Source organism: Syngnathus floridae, chromosome 9 (genome assembly GCF_059516105.1).
Source record: "Syngnathus floridae isolate MCC-2025c chromosome 9, RoL_Sflo_1.0, whole genome shotgun sequence".
NCBI lineage: Eukaryota > Metazoa > Chordata > Actinopteri > Syngnathiformes > Syngnathidae > Syngnathus > Syngnathus floridae.
In genome coordinates this window covers 5,096,850-5,116,056 of record NC_142421.1, presented here as the reverse complement: position 1 = coordinate 5,116,056, position 19,207 = coordinate 5,096,850, and the positions used below count along the sequence as shown (strand labels likewise).

The 19,207-nt window shown below is 46.5% G+C and overlaps 1 protein-coding gene across 6 annotated transcripts in view; it reads left to right on the top strand.

The window, feature by feature from the left end:
- The window catches only part of ccser2a (coiled-coil serine-rich protein 2a), a 30,669-nt gene that overhangs the window by 3,972 nt on the left and 7,490 nt on the right, over positions 1–19,207 (top strand). For 3 of the 6 annotated variants that reach the window (XM_088384782.1, XM_088384784.1, XM_088384783.1), the window contains exons 2-10: positions 10–1,412; positions 1,504–1,718; positions 3,258–3,351; positions 5,546–5,639; positions 5,707–5,887; positions 6,628–6,699; positions 6,778–6,897; positions 8,422–8,559; positions 14,580–18,981. In XM_088384782.1, the coding sequence (XP_088240908.1) occupies positions 53–1,412; positions 1,504–1,718; positions 3,258–3,351; positions 5,546–5,639; positions 5,707–5,887; positions 6,628–6,699; positions 6,778–6,897; positions 8,422–8,559; positions 14,580–15,110 (2,805 nt within the window). In that variant the 5' untranslated portion in view covers positions 10–52 and the 3' untranslated portion in view covers positions 15,111–18,981. Of the gene's footprint in view, positions 1–9; positions 1,413–1,503; positions 1,719–3,257; positions 3,352–5,545; positions 5,640–5,706; positions 5,888–6,627; positions 6,700–6,777; positions 6,898–8,421; positions 8,560–10,933; positions 11,019–14,579; positions 18,982–19,207 lie in introns of those variants that run through there. The other 3 variants (XR_015860269.1, XR_015860268.1, XM_088384785.1) reach the window with 2 other exon arrangements.

Genomic DNA, 19,207 nt, shown 5'->3' with positions numbered 1-19,207 from the left:
TTGCTCTAGCTGCACGTGAGTCCAGACTCATCAATGTCTCCTACGGCATCTGATGGAAGATAAAGTATCAAACGGCTTTGCCATGGTGTCAAGACTGCCCAAATTTGGCGGGCGCTCCGCAAGTGCCGGCGCCGGACCCTTGACCAACGGTTCGTCCACCCAGGACGCCAAGACGCCTGCCGCTGGAGCACGCCCAAATGGTACAATCCGAACGTCTCCCTTTTCCCTGAAATGGAGGAGAGATGAAGGGGCAGCCACCAGCCTCACCAGCCCACCGGATGGAGCCAAGGAGAAGACAAGACAACTTCCCTCCATGCCGAAGGAGGCAAAGAGTAGCTCCCCGGGGACGCCGATCATGCGGAGGTCGGCGCCGTTGGCGGTGGCGGCACCGAGCCCCAAAGCCACGCCCAAGCAGGTCTTAAAAGTCGCCCCCAAAGACGGCATCAAAATGGGTCAAAGCTCTCTCAACGGCGTCCCCAAAGCAGACCGCAGCGATGCAGAGTCCCGCCTGGCACAGCCCAAGTTCTCCTCAGGCCCGCCAAGAAGCAGCTCCAAAGAACGCCTTTCCCAGTCCAGCGAAAGCCTGAAGACTCTGGAGCTGGACAAGATGGTGCGCTCAAACAGCTTCACGCATTTCAAACAGATTCCGTCTCCCAACAGCGAGCCCATGATACGTTCCTTCTCCTTCAACCGGGCCGTAGAACTGGCCAAACCTCTGGCCAACACTCAACTTCGACCACCGAGGAGCAGTTTGCTCAAAGCCCCGCAAGTCAGCAACGGACGCTTAAGTTTAGGACTCGGGGCTCTGCGCGTCGGCCACGGAGTGTCTGGATCGTCTGATGGCGGGACCGGAGGTGTGCAGTACAGCCGAGCACCCGCGGCCGCTTCTTCGCTAGCGGCGCTGTCGACGCCGCCAGCGCCATCGACGCCCCCGGCGCCATCCACTCCCAGAGCTCTGAAGAAGCCGCTGCTCTCCACTTGCGGTTTGAACAAGTTATTGGGGACGAGTGGCGGGTCTTTGGGCTTCAGGCAGGCCAAACCTGCACACGCCAAGCAGCAGAAGACCATACTTCCAGGCTGGGTTAAAGGAGCCATCAAAGCTTCACCCACTCCTCCAGGTGGAGATGCTGAGCCCACTGGAAAGGATGAAGAAGCAAACTGTCACGATGACACGGATCAAAATCCCACTAAAGAAGAAAGCAATGTGCAGCGGCCAAACTCCGATCAGGTTCTTAGTGACGGTCCGGAAGACATGTCCTTGTCTTCTGCTTCGTCCTTCGACAGAGGAAACACCAGTGAAGACTTTTTAGATGACTTGGACAGCGTAGGGGATGTTTTCAGTGACGGCGACGCTCACGAAAACAACAAGACCGATCGCTTTCTCGATGAGACCACCGACTGGGATCTGGCAGGTAAATCAATCCAATCAATCAACCTCCAACATCCTCACGTTGAGCTTGGTTTTGAGATTTTTTTTTTAATCTTTTTTAACATTTCGTCCAGGTCACAATGACGAAAGCCCCATGCAGGACTCCCAAGGAGCACTTGTGAAGTCGGCCGTGGAAGGCGATGTCTGCCGAGCTTCATCCTCCGAGCTCTCGCCCTCCAACAGCTCCGGAGGAACCTACATGTGGGACGAAGAAGGTCTCGAACCTTTCGCAGGGCCCGGCGGGACGTATCCGTCCGATCTGTATGACGACTCTGAGCTCAACAGCATGGTGAGTCCTACTCGGATGTAAAAGTGCTCGTCATCTGCATAATTTGGCTCCGTCAAATCGTAATTATAGAGATTAGAGGACGACCTCGTGAACCGCTTAGCAATTGAACTGAGCGGAGCGATTACAATTGATTAGGTGAAAAGTTGGCCCAAAAAGCATCCTAATGAGGTTGCTGCTTATTTTTAAACATTTGACCTGCAAAGAGATTTTGTAATTGACTCTTGATGTTATATATTTGAAAGCCAGAAACCAGATTAATGGTACAAACAAACTAAATCTCCATTCCTCACTTTTAAAATGAAGACCAATCAATCCATAACGATTCTAAAAAGTGCCGTACATTGCTTTCCGGTCGGCACTCCTCGCTCAAGATTTGATTGCCTGCCTGGCAAGGCAGTCGCCGCCGCCGCCGCCACGAGGCATTCACCTCCTTCCTCATTAGGCAAAGAGGTTATCCCGGAGAGGAATGCTGCCCCCGCCGCAGCTCGTGCTTTAATAGCATTGCCAGCCGCTCACGTACCATGGCGCCGGATCTCGGGAACATGTAAAGAGCTTTCCGGAAGCCAGATTATGAATTGTATAATAAGCCGCGTCTTTGTAGCACTTACAGCATGTGATGTGGACGTTCGACTCGATCAAAGAGAGGGACAGAACGTTTTTGTTTCTCCATAAATGTGGCTAATTGTCAACACAAATTGCTCATCAAGTCATCGTTAAGAGTCATTAGTTAATGCGGTTATGATTCCAGCAACCTTTGCTGGCAATATATGGCACTATGTTGTTCATGGTCCTGTCAGAATGTAAAAAAAAAAAAAAAAAATGCAGGCGTGTGGGATTGCGAGTGTGTTCTTTACTGCTCTCAGCATAACCAGCATGCTTATCCGATTAACAGTCATTTACTTTGTGCACTGTCATGTGATTTATTTTTTTTTCTTTACACATTTTTCTCAAAAAAATTATAGCCTTTAACCTAGTAAACACTAAATATTAACATCAGTGAAGTTAGAGATGCTGTAGTAATACAATCTGTCCACGGGGTGGCGATGTGCCTCCATAACGCTCCTACAAATCTCTGCCTGCTTTTGAAATGGCTCCTTCTTTTGGGTATATTTGGCTCTGACTCCGTGCAAAATGACTGTGTGGGCAAGCGCGGCTTGATCACATTTCCATGACGCGCCATGCACTGAGAGGGGTGGTGGGCATTTTAGAATGCACACGTTATTGTTCGTGCATTTTCAAATTTGACGTCTTTCGGACTTTACTTGCCAAATGGATTATGTTTGTATTGCTTTTGTCTCACCCTAAGTATGATTCTGTATAGAAAGACTCGTAAAATGTTTTTGTCTAAGAAAAAAAAGCAAAAAGCACGACTTGAGGTTCATCAACTCGTCACTAGATGGTGCCAAAGCAATACCTACAGATTTGTTTCTGATACTGTATATATAAGGGAAACGATGTAAAAGATATAATTGTGTGATTATGATGTGCCTGCAATGAGCTTCAAACGTTTTTACTTTTTTTTTTTTGCGTGATCCTCAGGATATCCTGAACAATCTGCTCAGCCCAGGGGTTGAAGAGGTGGATGACGATGACCTCATGCTGGACGTGGACCTCCCAGAGGACGGTTTGCATGGTGAGCTCACGCTCTTTGTTGTCCTGCAATAGAACATGGGCATCCATGCAACATCTGTTTGAACGTCTTTTGTGAGGTGTACGTGCTCGCCGAAGAGTTATTTATAGACTATTTGTCGCGCTGCATATGACAGTTCGGCAACAAACCTGCATCGAAGAGGATGTTGCCAGCTGTCTGGAGCGTGTCGGCGCAAACAGATGAAAGCCGCACGCGCCATGAATATCGAGGCGCGGCGGCAGACGTTTTCATTGCCTTGACGGGAGTAATAAGGTGATTAGTTGAGCGCCTCTTTGTGCTACTTCACATCCCTGTGACGTCAGCACAATTGCAGGCTTTTGTTGTCGCTCAGTGAATGCCATTATATTGCGGCCTCTTCATAAGTGGAGCAGAATGGCTTAATTGCAAGCGTCGAAGGTAATCGGGTCGTGGTGATTGCGCCGGCAGCTCTATCACATGCGGGAGAGAATAAAGGCAGGAGGTTCAGAGACGTTGACCTCGCCCGTCGTCTATTATGACGATAATTCGCTTCTGTCAGCGCCGACGCAAACTCCAGTCGGCCGCTCCTGCCCGGCTTGTTTATCGCGCCGGCTGATTTGGAATGTCTGACACAGCGCAACCTGCTATGTATGACGAGGTCTCCTTCGGGAGCACCAAATCTAATCACGGACAATACGTGCGCTAGTAGCTAATGGTGATGGAATATGTGAGGTTGTCGAACACAAGATGGTCAGGGTGGGAATTGGGAGTGGGCAGAGGCTGTCTCACAGTTTGACCGGTCACACTGGAAAACATTTTCCCAAATTTGCCAATAGCCAACACGACCTGCCTCTCTCCCCGTCTAGCGCCACAAAGGTGAAAATGTTGCGCTTGAGTTCAAGCGGACGCGGAGGCGCCGTAATTCACTTGGGCGCTCGATGCGGACGGCCGCGCTGTCGAATTGGATTCCATTAATGCCGAGAGGCTGCTTTTTGTTTTGCCCTTACTCGTATCAGTTGCAACACCAAAATGACCTCAAAGTGGTCACGGTGTCACATAGCGTGTGTGGGTTTTTTTTTTGGGTGTTGCTGCGGGTCGCAGGCAGCTTCACTCTGCCGCCCGGCGTTGAGTTTGTAAACAGTCCCAGACCAGCAAGGGGATATTCACTCGGGAAGAATGTGACTGGCATGCCGCTTTCCATTCCTGCTCCTTTTTTGGCAAGTGTCCGTATTTATAGCCCCGCGTCTCGGGCCAAGTACCACAAGAGGCACAGTGAAAGTGAGACTAGGCTGAAGTAGTCTATCTTAGACCCGGCCCCCAAGGCCGGGATGAAGAAGGCGGTATTGTTTTGCCGACGGAGTTTCCGCCGGCCCTCCCTTTGCGCCATTCTTGGTTTCCTCCCTGACTCTGCCACATAACAGGAAGAAGGCGGAAGGGAAGACTCGGGGAGTTAGATCAGAACCGGATGGGAAGCTCGCGTGTGACATTTTCTTTTAAGCCAGCGGAGGCCGCAGAGTTTCCCCTAAAGTTAGACCAGCAGTCTCCTCCTTGGGAGTTCCCCCGAAGAAGAAGCCAGACTCGGGATTTTGCCTTCTGAGTGACTGGGCCATCCTAAATTGGCGGACGTCTCCTCGCTGGAATATTGTTTGGCTCTTCTAACTACCTGGATTCAGCAAGGTTGCTGGAATGTAACACTTGACAATGAAACGGGCTGTGTGGTGACACTTTGGGTAAAGTATTTTAAGCAGCAGCATTTCCATGATGATGATGATGATGATCTTTTCTCGCTGTCTCCATTCTTTGCTGTAGGCCTGGCTTTTCTAAGGGGGGCGTCAGCCTCTGTTATTTGTCAGTTTTTCCCTTAGCCGTGGCTCATTTCTCAGCTCTACCCTTCCAAAGACTCGCTGTCCTTTTTTTTTTGCATTCTTGGAAATGATTTTTTTTTGTGCGTGTTTGCATAGCGAGGAGAGAGATGGAAAGATCATGATGCGCGTGCTTTTAGAGCATTTGGAATGTGTACAGGCGTATTCACCGGCAGAAAATATGATAGTTTGTGTTATGTGCGCGTCTGTTTGAAAGCTGCCTGAAAAACAAATTCCTACCTTGGCCCGTCTCATCTTTCACAACAAACTCAAACCATTTGCTTTAAAGGCAGTCGCTATTTTCTTTTTCGCCACATCCTTGGCGCGCCTCACCCTGTTCTTAACTTTTGTGGTAGACTTTGACAGAATGTCCAACGGGGAGAGCACGCCTCGTCGACAGGGACAGCGGCGTCGGCATCAACGCTGGAACGGACCCGAGCGCGACGGCAGGTTAGTGAAAAACACACATTTGCATGGATTGCGGTTTCACAAAAATGACGACTGCTTTGTCCCTCAGGGCGCCGTTCTTCCATCACTACGATGGCCTCAAGTCTTCACGGATGTCCTATCAAGCCCCCCACTCCGAAGCGAGGCGACACAACCATGCGCCCGTGCCCGATGAGCTCTCGCTGGAGCTCATGAGCCAAGACTGCAGCCTGGTCAAGAACCAACTGCTCAGGCTGAAAAACCTACTGCAGGTCCGACCCTCATTCTTCCATTGGCTTTTTTTCCCTTTGTGCTTGCATGCCTTTGACGTGCCAGTGTGAGGAAATCAATAACTGAGTTTCTGTGGGAGGAATGAGACGATGGTGACAGAGAGCCAGATCAAAAGGTGCTTGGAACGAGTTCTGTTGTTGTTGAATGAGTCCACTCGCTGGCCGCTTGATTGGCCAAACCTTGTTTGTTTACAAACAAAATGATAGCCTCGCTCGGATGTTCCAGATTTTTCTGCTGCACATGCATGAAAGCAAACTCGTGTTCTAAACGCTTAACACACGCCACAGATTGCTGACTAGTGGAGAGAGAACAAAAAAAATCTGCCCAATAATTGCTACGCGTGCACCCTAAACCCAGATGAATGTGTGATCATTTGTCTAGCAAATAAGTTGCCCTATCATCATGCTCAACCTCTGAACTACCTTTTGGCTAAAAGGAAAAAAATCCAAGTCCATTAGCGCATTTACTCAAGCAGCAAGATGACATTTATGCTTCCTTGAGAAATAAACGTGTTGAGTATACTCTGAGATTGCACCACGGGTCTGTGTCACCGCTGCCTGGCAGTCCAAGGCCGGCGGGGTGGGGGGGTTGGATGGTGGGGGTGGGGGGCGGCATATGTGTGAAGGAGTAAAATTATTCCACCTCTCGACATTGCTCTCGAGGCGTGCCCTACAGCAACTGTCATTGATCGCTTCTCACCGTGTACTTTCTGCGCTTCCAGCTGGAGGATACGGCGGACTCGACAGCAAATGTTGCGGGGGAGATTGAAGGCAATTCCAATGGTGTAGCCCAGGTAAGAAAAACACAATTTGAGCCAATCTCCACTCCTGTAGAAACTGTCCACACACTGAGCATATGTGCACGTCTGCAGTTTGAGGAGCTGCTGAAGGAGGTGCACGCGCTCCGAGAAGAACTTAGGAGTCGAGACAAGACCATCGTTCAGCTCACTCTGCAGTGTCAGCAGCTGCAGCAGCATCAGCAGGAACAAGCGGTAAAATGGCCCCTTTATGGCTCTAACATTCTTTCCCCACATTCATTCCCTGGAAATGCTTTCTTAGATTTCTGGGTTCTTTTTTTTTTTTTTTTTTTTTCCTTCAATTTTTGGTGGGAAATGCTCACAGAAACAAAAAAAAAACTATATTAATATTGAGTGTAGCTTCAGGATTCAAATTACTTATTTGACATAAAAACATTTTCTTAGTTGTCAAATGGAAAATGTTAACCGAGGGCAGAGTTTCTATGCGTATATTTAATAACATTTCAAACGTGAACATTTTTGCTATAATTCCAAATCGTCCATTCTGAGCCCCCCATCTTGCGTTAAATGGAGCACAGCCAAGTCTGAATCGAGACTCCCCCTCTGTCCGAAATGTCATCAGTACTTGCCGCAAACAATGCTGAAGTCAGAGGCGGACGGTGCAACTCTCCACGGCACCGATAAAATCGAGAAGTGGCCGCCGCAAGTTGCCTTGCGCCCACCGCCGGCTACCAATAACCTCGCTCCTGTTTGCTTTTAGGTTGCTCCATCCTAACACTCATTAGTGGTTTGAAGAGACTCCCTTGTTAGCCAAACAACTGTACGGCCGTCTGACATATTCAAATCCACGGCCGCAAATACCCAAATGTCAAATCCAGGCTTCGTGAGCCTTCCCAATTAGAGCTAGCACCTAAACAACTGGTTCTCCAGTCCCACGCAATATCGCAGCGCCCTCAACAGGCAGATAGGAAGGAAGGAGGAATGGCGGCATTGCATATTGGAGGCTGACAAAGTGAGTTCAAAGAAGAATTGGACTGAGCAGAATTCCGATGATATCGGCTTCTCCATCAGGTGACCACTGCAGTTGGTGTAAACAAATGGGAAAAAATGCAACACATGCAAGAAATGGCTCTTATAGTGTTTTGGTGTCCGGGCCGACTTAAAAGATGGTCCCCCACATAAAGTTGACAAGTTTTAGCAGAAAACTCTTGAGCCCTTGCTACAAAAGGTGATTTATCAGTTGGAAGTTGAATAAAAAGCTACAGTTGGGCTTTAACAAATAAAACCAAATCCTAAAAATGAATGGCGTGTTTTTATGACGCATGTGCGGAAACTACTGGCACTCCATTAAATTGACACTAATTATGATGCAGCTGTTTTCTTCCACGATTTTGCTTGTAAGTTTAACTCCAAACATTTAAAAAAAAATTTAATTGCAATGTCCGCAATTGGCCTCATCTTGGCATGCAAGCACTTTGAGGAAGTAGCGCACAGCCAAAAAGGATTTCGGACAAAGACATTTCAGGCTGTACATTATTTAATAGATGACTTTAGGTCAGCCTCATTGCTCACCCGACTCGTTAAAACACAAAACGACACGAGCCTGCTTTCACTAGATTTCCTTTGTTCTCTTAAAGATTTTGGTTTGCCTCCCGAGCAGCCCAGGCAATTATTGCCGAGCTAGTTATTCGATCCAGTAGTCCATGTTCACGTAATCCCCCAGTAAAATCAACTTCTTTCTTTTTTTTTTTTTCCCAGCTCGCTCGAGAGCGTCAGGTGCGGTGCCAGTGTCAGAGGCAGAGGGCGCCGTCGCTTCTGCGACCCCCGGGAGACAAGCGACTGCAGCGCCCGTGTGACAAGGCCACCCAGACCTATTGGAGAACCCCCGGTCACGCTGTGAGTCCACATATTATCCACACCCACTCACTCTTCCTTTTATTTTCTTAGCTTCAGTATTAAATGTGCACCACACACAGAAGCCGGTAGTCCTCTCCACCGCAAATCGCTGAGTCACTCATCAACTTTTGTGTTTGGCACGGGGTGCCAAGCTTTGACCTCGCAGCCCAGGACGCTTTATGAGCTTGTCAGCCGGTTTGTCACACGTTTAATAACCGGGGCGGGCTGCGAGGCCGCTGTTTGTGTTGCGGAGGGGAGGAAAAAAATATGGAGGAGATGAATGAGTGAAAGAGGCAGACGGGAAGTGTCGTGATGAGGTAAAAGTGCTAACGTGCTGACAGATTATATGTAGGCTAAAATATAGCCACTTTGTTTTTCCCAGACCTCTAAAAATCCACGAAGGCTATTTATTCATCGAAAAGCGGTTCCAAAAGGGTCTTTGCAGAGCCAGATGCTCGGTCTCTGATAAACTGGAGTGGTTGAGCTTCTGAAGCACACGCTGTGCCCCCCCACCACCACCACGCACAGCATCATGTGGTTTCACTGTTGCCGGGGCAACCGGCAAGTCGAGTCCACTTGCTCTCAGTGGGGATCCTGATAAGATCTAACCGCCTTAACAAAGTTGTACGATAACATGAGAAAGTTTGGACTTGACTAATGTTGAGAATTCTGATTAGCTCAGGAAGGCTCCAGAGGACTAACGCAAAAAAAAAACAAAAAAAAAGCAAAAATACAATGGACGTTGAATTCATTTATGAGCATTTCTATCATTTTCTCAAGTTTTTGCCAACAAATCCCCAGTCAAGCCATTCCCATCTGCCCGCAGTCTATTTCAGTCCAAATTTATGTCGGGTACAATTTAGACGTTTGTGGGACAAACGGCGGGAACAGTTGTCACAGCGGGACGAGTCGCTCTAACTGCCGCTTAACCGTCAATTGTAGCGGAGGGAAAAAAAAAACAATATTCTTGAATGACTCCCAGAGGCAATCATGAGCGTGGGGGGGGAAATGTTTTTGCTGCTCACTCAGATGTTCAGCAAACAAAACGGGAGGCTGGTGCGATAGCTGTAATTTGGGATGTAGGACATCACGCGTGCGTCTAAATATAGCGCCAATGAGATACTCCTGCAAATTGGAATGGGAGCTACGTATCAAGATTTAGCTTAGCGAATGCACATTTTTATTCATTTGTCCTCGATATGTTCATTGGTATGTCCTCCAAAGTGTGTTGGGGCAACAAGTCCCTCTTCTTTTCGAGCGATTGTGCCAAACATGACCAAAGCCAAGACGATAAACGCGGCCTTGGATTGATTTGAAAGCATCCTCTCGCTTGCTCTCCTGTCATCATCTTCTATTGATGTCGCCATGACACGTTCATGAAAACATGCGCACAAAAAATGGGAGTCAGAGTTGAGTTGGTGATTAGCGGGAAAATTAGCGGCCAAATTCTTGATGTGATGTAAGGTGACAGTTAAACCTTCCCTTCTTTGCTTTTGAATTTGTGTCCTGCCTGTTGGATCAGCTTCCACCATCTGCTGATAGGACTCTGCAGTCCTTCGCAAGAGCTTCTCAAATATTCACAGTTCCAGCGTTAACAGCTTCTTCCTTGACAGTCCCGTCCGTCATTGTTCATGGGTGCAATAAAAATATAATAGAGCACAGGATGATCATGTATTCTTACACCACTGGATGAGCTAGTTCTTTGCGTGACGGTTTCAACCTTGAAATGCCAAACGTGGGGGGGCGGGGGTCGTCAACCATTTAGGGAAGTGCTAAAAGCGTTGCTGCTCTTCTCGAATCACACACATCTATTGCAAGGAGATGGAGAAAAATATTGCTCGCCAAAGACCCCCCCCCACCTTCTTGTTAATGAAGGCTTTCCGTGTGTTCATTGACAAAAGTGAAGGTTCCATCCTTCCTCCAGCAGAACTCAGCAGGAGGACCCCCGCCTCTCCCGTGAAGTCAATTCATTTCCTTTCTCGATTTAAGAAGAGTTTGATTTGCCGTCCCGACGTGATGACCGTAGTGCTGTCTCACTTTTCATCTCTCCGGGGGGACTGTTTCTCTGTGTTCGTGTGTGTGTGTAAGCTCCTTGCAATCATTAACTGCGCACACACACACACAAAAACTAGATGGACACAAATGTAGGTGAAAATGTGTCTCCACCTGTTGTCTGAGCTTGTGCAAGCTGTCATGTCAGCTGTCAAGTTGACAGCTGTGGATGGAAATGTGATTTTTTTTCACTTGGTCAGAGGAAATGTGCCGTTCAGTTTGCCCGTATGTGCTTTTGTTCATCCTTCTGCCGAGTGTGTGTGTGTGTGTGTGTCCTGCTTCGTCATGCCTTTTTTGTCCTGTGTATTTTCTCTCTGCGTAGGGTGTGCTGCCCACCCCCTCGCCGCCCCCGTGGCAGGCACAGCACCAGGCCGTGACCTGTTCTGGCATGCCCCAGCGCAGACAGAGTGAGTCACTAACACGCTAAACTGCCTTTTTTTTTTTTTTTTTTTTTTTACCCTCTGTCACCGGAACAGCCATTTAAAAGCGCAAAATCATCTCATCCCGCAATTTCCTGGCTTGATATTGTTTGTGTGCAGATCATTTTTGTTTCCCTGAACTCACACTGAGGTCTGTCGCCTATCAATTATTCTGTTATCAACCGTAACGCCCCCTTTATAGCAAGACTTTTAATCCGTTATCAAAATAAAAAACCAAGTCATACTCTGGTTCTACTGATGGTTACGCCGCGCTAAAAGATATCAAGAACAGAAAATGAACGTGCCAGCAGCTAAAACGTCGGAAGAAAAACATAAAAGCCACGCGGTGCTCTTTTCAATCAGGAGGGAAAGGGAAATAAATGCGGCACATTGTTCAAACACCTCAGGTTACTTCAGCATCGACGAATGCGCTTGAGATCTTTATTTTTTTTTTATACATCAGCATTTTTTTAAAAAAAAAATTGACAAATGCATCACTGCTGCATTCATTCTCCCAACACCAGTGGGAGTGCAGTGCACTCTTGAGCGCTACAAAAGAGGTGGGAGCCAGGGAAACTTTTACCTGGGCTTTCAAACACAAAAATATACCCGATTTATTTTCACATAAAAATGACCTCGACCAAGTGTTAGAATCAAGAACAAAATGCCCCCCCCAAAAAACCTTAATCCACCTCATCTAAATCATCATTTCGAATTTTATCCATTGTTTATTTGGTACATTTGCCTCTTTGTGACATTCTTCTAAACGTGAAGTAATCCTGTTGTGGAATTGGTTCCAACCTCAGCAAAGTCTCTTTGCCTTCCTCTTCGCTCTTCGCTGTGACTCCTTCATCTTTTAACGCCTCCTCTCCTCATCTTCCCCTCTTAACTCTGCCTGCCCACACGTAATGACTGTGGCAAGGAGTGGAGCACCTAGTGCAGTACTTCACTGACCGGGCCTGGTACAGTAGAACTTCTCTCTAACGTCTTAACCGTCAAGCATGCCCTCCTCCATCTGCATGCATTTGGTGCGCTCACTTTCAATTTAGGATTTATTTATTTTTCCAAGTCTTCACGGTTTGCATTCATTTTGTGCGTTGAGTTTGGATCAGGCAAAAGTATTGGGACACCATTGCACCTATAAGCAAGTGCAAATGAAAGCGTCCCAAAACTTTTGTCCATATAGGGGGTCTTCAGTTTACAACCTAAGCAGAATTTTCTACTAAAGTCGGAATGTTGCCTATCACTAACCTTTGCTAACACAGATGTAAAGTCATAATTAGAGCAAATAATGAATTGTATTTAAAAAAAAAAAAAAACACTTTAAACAGAGACCCCCTGTTATGCTGCTTTTAGTTGATTTCTTCCATGTCATCAAATGAAGTCAAACACAGCATGCGTGGTTTTGCTTGTGCGTTTACGTCACATCCTCCTGTCGGAACACGTCGATTGTGTCGTCTTTCCAAGAACAAACGTGCCATCGGACACGACTGACTCACTAAAGCAGGCAAGCGCTGTGCTCGGGCATCCGTGTCGCCATTCTCACAGCCACATTTAAACGACACGCTGGCCTCCTTCAGCTCGGAAACACGGTGCTGCCTTATTGATTAGTTGGTGATGTGTCGCAATGACCCACCTCCTCATCGTCCTTTGGGAGATTTTATTCATTTTTAGTTTTTAGTCATTTTAGTCTTAGTTTAATAACAATAAAAACAATAACAAACATTTAAAAAATAGATTTGTCAGGTGCAAGTATAGTGTAGTAAGGTAAACTAAAGTGCAATTTCCAAATGACCCAAGGTTTATGTAATAAATATAATGTGGCATGAAGCATACATGCTATGCGCCGGTGTACCAGCAGGTGGTGCTGTGGTCTCGGACATCCAATGACCAGCCTGTCATTTGTGAAGCATAGAAACAGGAGGCAGTGGCCTGAGTAGCCAGCACACAAACTCGCATCTTCACACATCCTTAAGAAATGGCTGCGCGAAAACACACTTCATGTCGTTAATAGCTTCAGATCCCTTCAGGCCGTTTCAGAGTCGTAGCGAAAAATAAAGCGCCCGCCTGTGCCTTAAAGAATCCCCCTTCAACACGACTAAGTAGGATCTCACCCCCGCGGCGGGGTCACGGGTCATCGGGAAGCTGTATTTATGCACTGCCAGATGAACGCTGATGGTGCAATGTTGGCTTTTATTCTGACCCGAGCAGCTGCGCCATCGCCTCTCGTTGACTGGATTTATCTAATAAGCCTCCTCGGGTTCCTCGCGGGGCCGCCTGAGCGCTTGCGAGGAGGTCAGAGATACCTCATAGCGCCGAGCGTCCGGTGGGAATACGTCCGTGTCAACCGGGTCACAGGTGCGGCGTTGTGCTTTACCAGCTCATCATCGCAGACCCCGGCTGAATTGTGTTGGCGGCGGGTCATTACGGAGTTGAAGTGACAAGCAAACAAGATGAGAAATCATGAAACTATCAACCACTATTTTCTTTTATTCATCAAGTGGAACCTCATGATGCGATTCTCCGCGTTGTATTTAGAATTATATCCAACAATATGGTTTGCGTATTAGCTATTGGTCTAACGTATTTGTATGCAAAAAAAAAGTTGACCTGATACCAATTTCAACAATTAGCACAATATTGGATAAGCACCTATCACAAAAGAAGATGCAACAGGAAGTCGGCCATTTTGCTTTGAAGCAGCCATTTTGGGCAAATTCCAGCGCTGGTTCTTGGCCAAACCCAAATGAGCGCCAATTAGCACCAGGTGTCGTCGACAGATGGATGACGCTAAATTGCCAAGCTGTTTTTTTTTTTTTTGCCTAAGCCAGAGTCAAAGATTTGCTGTGGAAAAAGCACGTGTGACAGCTTCAGTTGGTCTTCCTGAAACCACAACTTGGGAAAAAAAAAACAGATGGCCAAACATTTCCTTTCACGTAATTTTTTTTTCCGGCAACTATTCAGGTCTATGATCATCTAGTATTGATGATGTTGTGAGCTGCGTACAGGCTACTTTGCAAAGTTGTCTTACTTTGGTTACTTAGCAGCTAATGCTGGAGGGTAATCGTCGCCCATGCAAAATATCAACGATGCTTCAATGATGTGAGAATCCTGACACATTTTCCACTGAAAAAGTGTGTGAGCACTTTGTGAGTCAGGCGCCTTTGCGGTCCTCTGACTCGGTCTGCGGTGGCCCGTCACAAAGCGTCTCGAAAGACGTGAATCGCACGCCAAGGTTACTCCTCCAAGTGCTGAGTCAAGGCTTCCTCTGTGACTTTGTCTCTCCTGTTCCAGGAATAGTTTGGTGACAGCTGTGATGCAACTAAACAAGTGAAAGAAACAGAGACTTTTTAATTTCCTTTTCGAGTTTTCTTTTGCAGCTGTAAAAATATTCAAATGTCTGGGCGACATCAAAAAAAAAAAAAAAAAAAAGTGTCATTTCTGGAGCAGCATCTTAAAACATCTCCAAGTCTGCCTCGTTATGCTCTTTCATGACTATTTCATCCTCATTTTTTAATCCTTTGGATTTTTCTTTGCTTTTTCCTGCAGCTTCAAATACCTTTCAACTTCAGCGAGCGTTTCCGCCCGGGAAGACCAGTAAAAATTCTCCCCACCGAGGCCCGCAGTGACCAGACGAAGGACACGAGGGCCCGTTTTGACGCCGACGCTCCTCTCGATGACCTCACGTCATATGTGGCGGACCTTCTACGCCCGAGTCAGTGTCCAAGCTCGCCTGCGGCCACGCGGCATGACCCGGTCGCCGCCGCCGCCCCGTCCCTCCGTGGCGAGGGCGCGTCACTTCCCGCTGTCAAGCCGCTCAGACACTCGTTATCCTCCGAGACGTTTGCTGGCAAGACGAGGCAGCTGCCCCCGCCGACCAGAGGCCTTCCTTGCTTTAACAGCGGCCCCCGGCAGCAAGTGTTCACTTCGTGCGGCACCTCGTCGCTTCTGCTCCGCCGCATCTCGGAGCCCCGTGGTGGCGCAAACCCAGAGAACGCCGACCGGGAGCCGCTCAAGGAGACGGCCAAGATGATTGCCCCTTTGGGTCGCTCGTGTCTCCCCAAGCCAAAGATTCCCTGAGAAGGAAGATGGCCGCTGCAGCGCCACTGAATATGTAGAATATGTAGCAAGATGAGCAACGCAAGTCCACAGCCTGTAAGTCCGCATTCATGTCACTTTTACAAACGTTTAGTGCAGGGGTGGCCAAAGTGTCACTCCATTTTTTTTAATGTATTGCAAATGTATTTATTCATTTTTCTTAATTAGTTTCAATAATTAGTTCAGTCATAGGCTGTAAATATTACAATGCAATATAAAAAAAATTCGGAAACAAATCCCAATTACAGATGATCAGAATATTTTTATTTCAGGGGTACAATTGAACTGCAGCTGAGTTTAGCAGAGCTCACGTCATGAGATGTTTAAGGCAATTTTTTTTTCACACAATATGACTTCATGTCCATTATTTTGAAATTGTCTTGATAATATTTCAGTTTGGAAAAAAATGCTCTGCACGTGCTTGTGCACGCACGTTAAGCAAAAACCGACTGCAACTTCCACTAACAACCTGGACTAAACTCCTTGAATTCTAAAAAATATATATATTTAATTAAGAGTTTAGTGTTAGAATAAACGATTTGAAATGTTTTAGCAAATTTTTATTTCAACTCACACAGCCCATCTGATGTGTTTAAAAATTTAATAGTGGCCCTGAGCACCAAAACCGGCCCGTTTCCGGTTTAGTAGGTGCCACTCACAAAAGCTCCCTTCTGCTCTTTAACTTAGTCGCTCGATTCACAACGACACAATATTGCTTGCCCTCGCTCGACCGCACCCTCCATCCCGCGGCGGCTGGCCGTTTTCAAGGTGGCACAGACGCGACCTTTACAGTGTAGCTGAAGGGCCGCGGGAGGTGGAGCGTGGAGGCTAAAAACAAGTTGTGCTGGACAAAGTGAGTCATGGCACAAAAGGTGGATTAGGTGTGGGAGACAAAGCTGTCTTGCAAAAAGAACTCATGTGTGGCTACTCTGCACCGCCGTGTGTGCGAGTGTGTGCCCAGTGGAAGAAAGCAGCACTATAAAGTCACTAATGAGATCCAATACGAGACCCGCTCTGCTTTACAAAGACATCCGTCCATCCATCCATATTGTATAGCCCTTGTCCTCATTAGGGAAGCGGGTGCGCTGGAGTCAATCTCAGCTGACACCCCGCACTGGCTGCCAGTCAATCGCACGACGCAAATGTCAGTGGAAAGCCGCTTGAGCTCAAAATAAATACATTTATAATAATAATCACCATATCCATTTTAAGGTCCATGTTGTAGTCATGCTGTACAGTAGTGAAAAGCAAAAAAAAAAAGTGTCAAGACTACTGTGCTATAGTGTCTTACCGGTGAAGTGTTTCCGTCACTGTGTGCCTAATATTATGGTTTGTTACTCGGGATTATCCGTGCCACTTTGTTTTCAGTACGAGTACCGCTCACCGATCCGACACCTGTTGTAGTTTTGATATAATTTTATATGAAACAGTGAATTTCTGAGGCACAAGTGTCTAACTGCCACAGTGTAGCGCCACCCACTGGTGAGGAGGACTTGTGTCAGATTTATTTTTTGCCTTTAGTATCCTTGGTTGGTACCAGCATCCACCACGAGTACCCGATACCTTTAAATAAGGTCGGTACCGACACCTGGTGTCGTCACTCGCCCATCCCGAGTTTTTTCGCCAGACGACAAATGACTAATTTGCAATCATGCAAATATCAGCTAACAGGACTTCATTAAGGTGCTTGGCTCTCGCCTCCATCTGTCAACTAGAATCTGGCACTTTCTTTTTTTAATTGAATTCTGTTTATCTCCTCCCCACACTTTTTTTTTTTGTACTGTCAAACGCTCCCTCGCACGTTCCCGCATGGCGAGCAGTGGTGTGTTAAGAAGAGCCACTGACAGGGACTCTGCTCTCTTCACTGTCGGGGCCGCGTGACCGCTCGCCTCTGTACGCCTCCGGCAGCGACCACTCGGCTGCATCCCCTCCTCATAGACACACACATACACACACATGCACAGGCCCTGTGACACAACTAGAACGGACGTGAAAGGGAACACACAAGCACACACACACACAAGACCCCAACAGACACATAAGAGCGGAACCTCTGAAATCAAACTCAATCAAGGCAGCTTTATTCATAAAAATGAATAATCTAAACACGTAGCAGCAAAGCAGTGAAATAAAAATAAGTTTACTGAAATTACTAAAAGAACCTACAGCACAAGAACATTATTACACTAAAAGGCCATAATAGGATCATGTATCATTTAAATTTTTTTTTAATTTGGGATAACTTTAGTTGTGTTGGCAGCTCATTTCATTTGCGTAATTCTCATTCTGGTGCTAAGCCATTCAGTCATTTATTGACTTGGAACATAATTTAATTTTAATTTTTGTTTTAATTCACTTTTAAAGGCGCAGAGACCTTGAACTGCTGTACACCATCAGTGACTTTTTTTTTTTTGACAACTTTTCCTCCAATATTCAGGTGAAATTTGGTTCCATTGAAAGTAACCGAATGGGAGGATTTTTGTTCAAATAGCCGCTGGATGTTTCAACTGTATTCCAAACCGAACAAACAAATCCAGCACAAAAAGCCAAAAATAAATAAAAATGAAGGGTGACGCAATGAGAGAGAGCCAGAGAGCAAACTTCAAACACAGCCCGTGAAGGTGTTTGGATTACTGAGGGGGTAATATGTTTGCACATGAGGTGGAATATGTTTGTTTGGATGCGACGTGCTCCAGGAGGGGGTATCGACCCCCCGCGCACCCCACTTCACCCCCACTTGGCCTTGTCACTCATCGCTCGCTAATGCCAACCCAGAAATCAATGCGGTGTGTTTGTGTGTGTCAAAGCTGCGTCTGCCCACAGGGCGGGAAGGCAAACACGGCGCACGGCAACAAGCGAGGCCAACGGCGTCCTTCTCCCCACCGCGTGCCGCTCTAAAGCCCTAATCTCCAAATCAATGCCCTCGCTAAGTTTAAAAGTGCGGCCAATCAGTCTGGCTCCCGCCGAAAGCACAAAGCCTGAAAACACTGTCGATCAATTCTCATGCTGGCGCGAGGGCCGGGATTGGCTAACTTGTTTTGGACTGTTTTTTGTTAGTTGTGTTAGCGGCGTTTTGCACAAGGAGGAAAGGCATCAGAGGAAAGCGGGTTGTCGTGTGATGGATTGCGACGGCGTCGGTGTAGTTAACGCCGAGTTATGTCGTCTTACCTAACCCGCAGTTGGCAGGCATTGAAGCATACTTGCACTTTTTGAGCTCTGCTTTGACCTCAAATTGGCTGCAGAAGTCACTGCTATTTAATGAAGATTTATTTAATTTATTTAAGAAACAAATTGTGTAAAAATTTTGTGAAATTGCATCTCAGTTCTGACAGGTATTCCTTAGACCAGTTTTACACTAAAGGCCATCTTTAATTTTTTTCTCTCCAAGTAATAGTAAAAGAAAAAAAAAAAAAGGTTAACATTTCTTTTTTTTTTAACGAATGACTGACACGGTTTAATACTGACAGCTTGGCGATTAAATGTTGTCTCTGAGTGAAAACACAAATAATACTTATAACTTTGTCCATATGGGGGTCTCGCTTCTGCTGTTCAATTTGTAGATATGCTCATTGTCAAGTCATGATAATTAACCAATAAACAAAACCACAGGCCATAATCTAGCGTTACATACTGACATGCATGTGGACGCTGGCCGTGCAATATTGTGAAAAATGACTAACCCAATGCACTTTAACAATATTTAAAATGTTAATTAGAAGGTTTGGCATCCAGTGAGAGGTCATATGTATGCGTGTCTGTCTTTTCAGTGCTTTCACACGGACTTACTGTAAACGGGTAATACGAACTCTACTGGTTCTATCACTGTGGAAATAAACTATAATTTTGAAACACATTTTCTCTTATTCGTGTTTGGAGTGCCTGCCCACCTATCCGTCAAGCGTGTGTGTGTGTATATAAGCATTGTGTGTGTGTGTGTGTGTTTTAAATGTGTGTATTTTAAATATGTTTCAATCCATATAATATTGTGCACACATTTTGAACGTAACCATGTAAGCCACTGACGTCAGCAAATCCATGCAGCAGCAGAAGTTGCATTATAACATTATTTTTAAAAAATT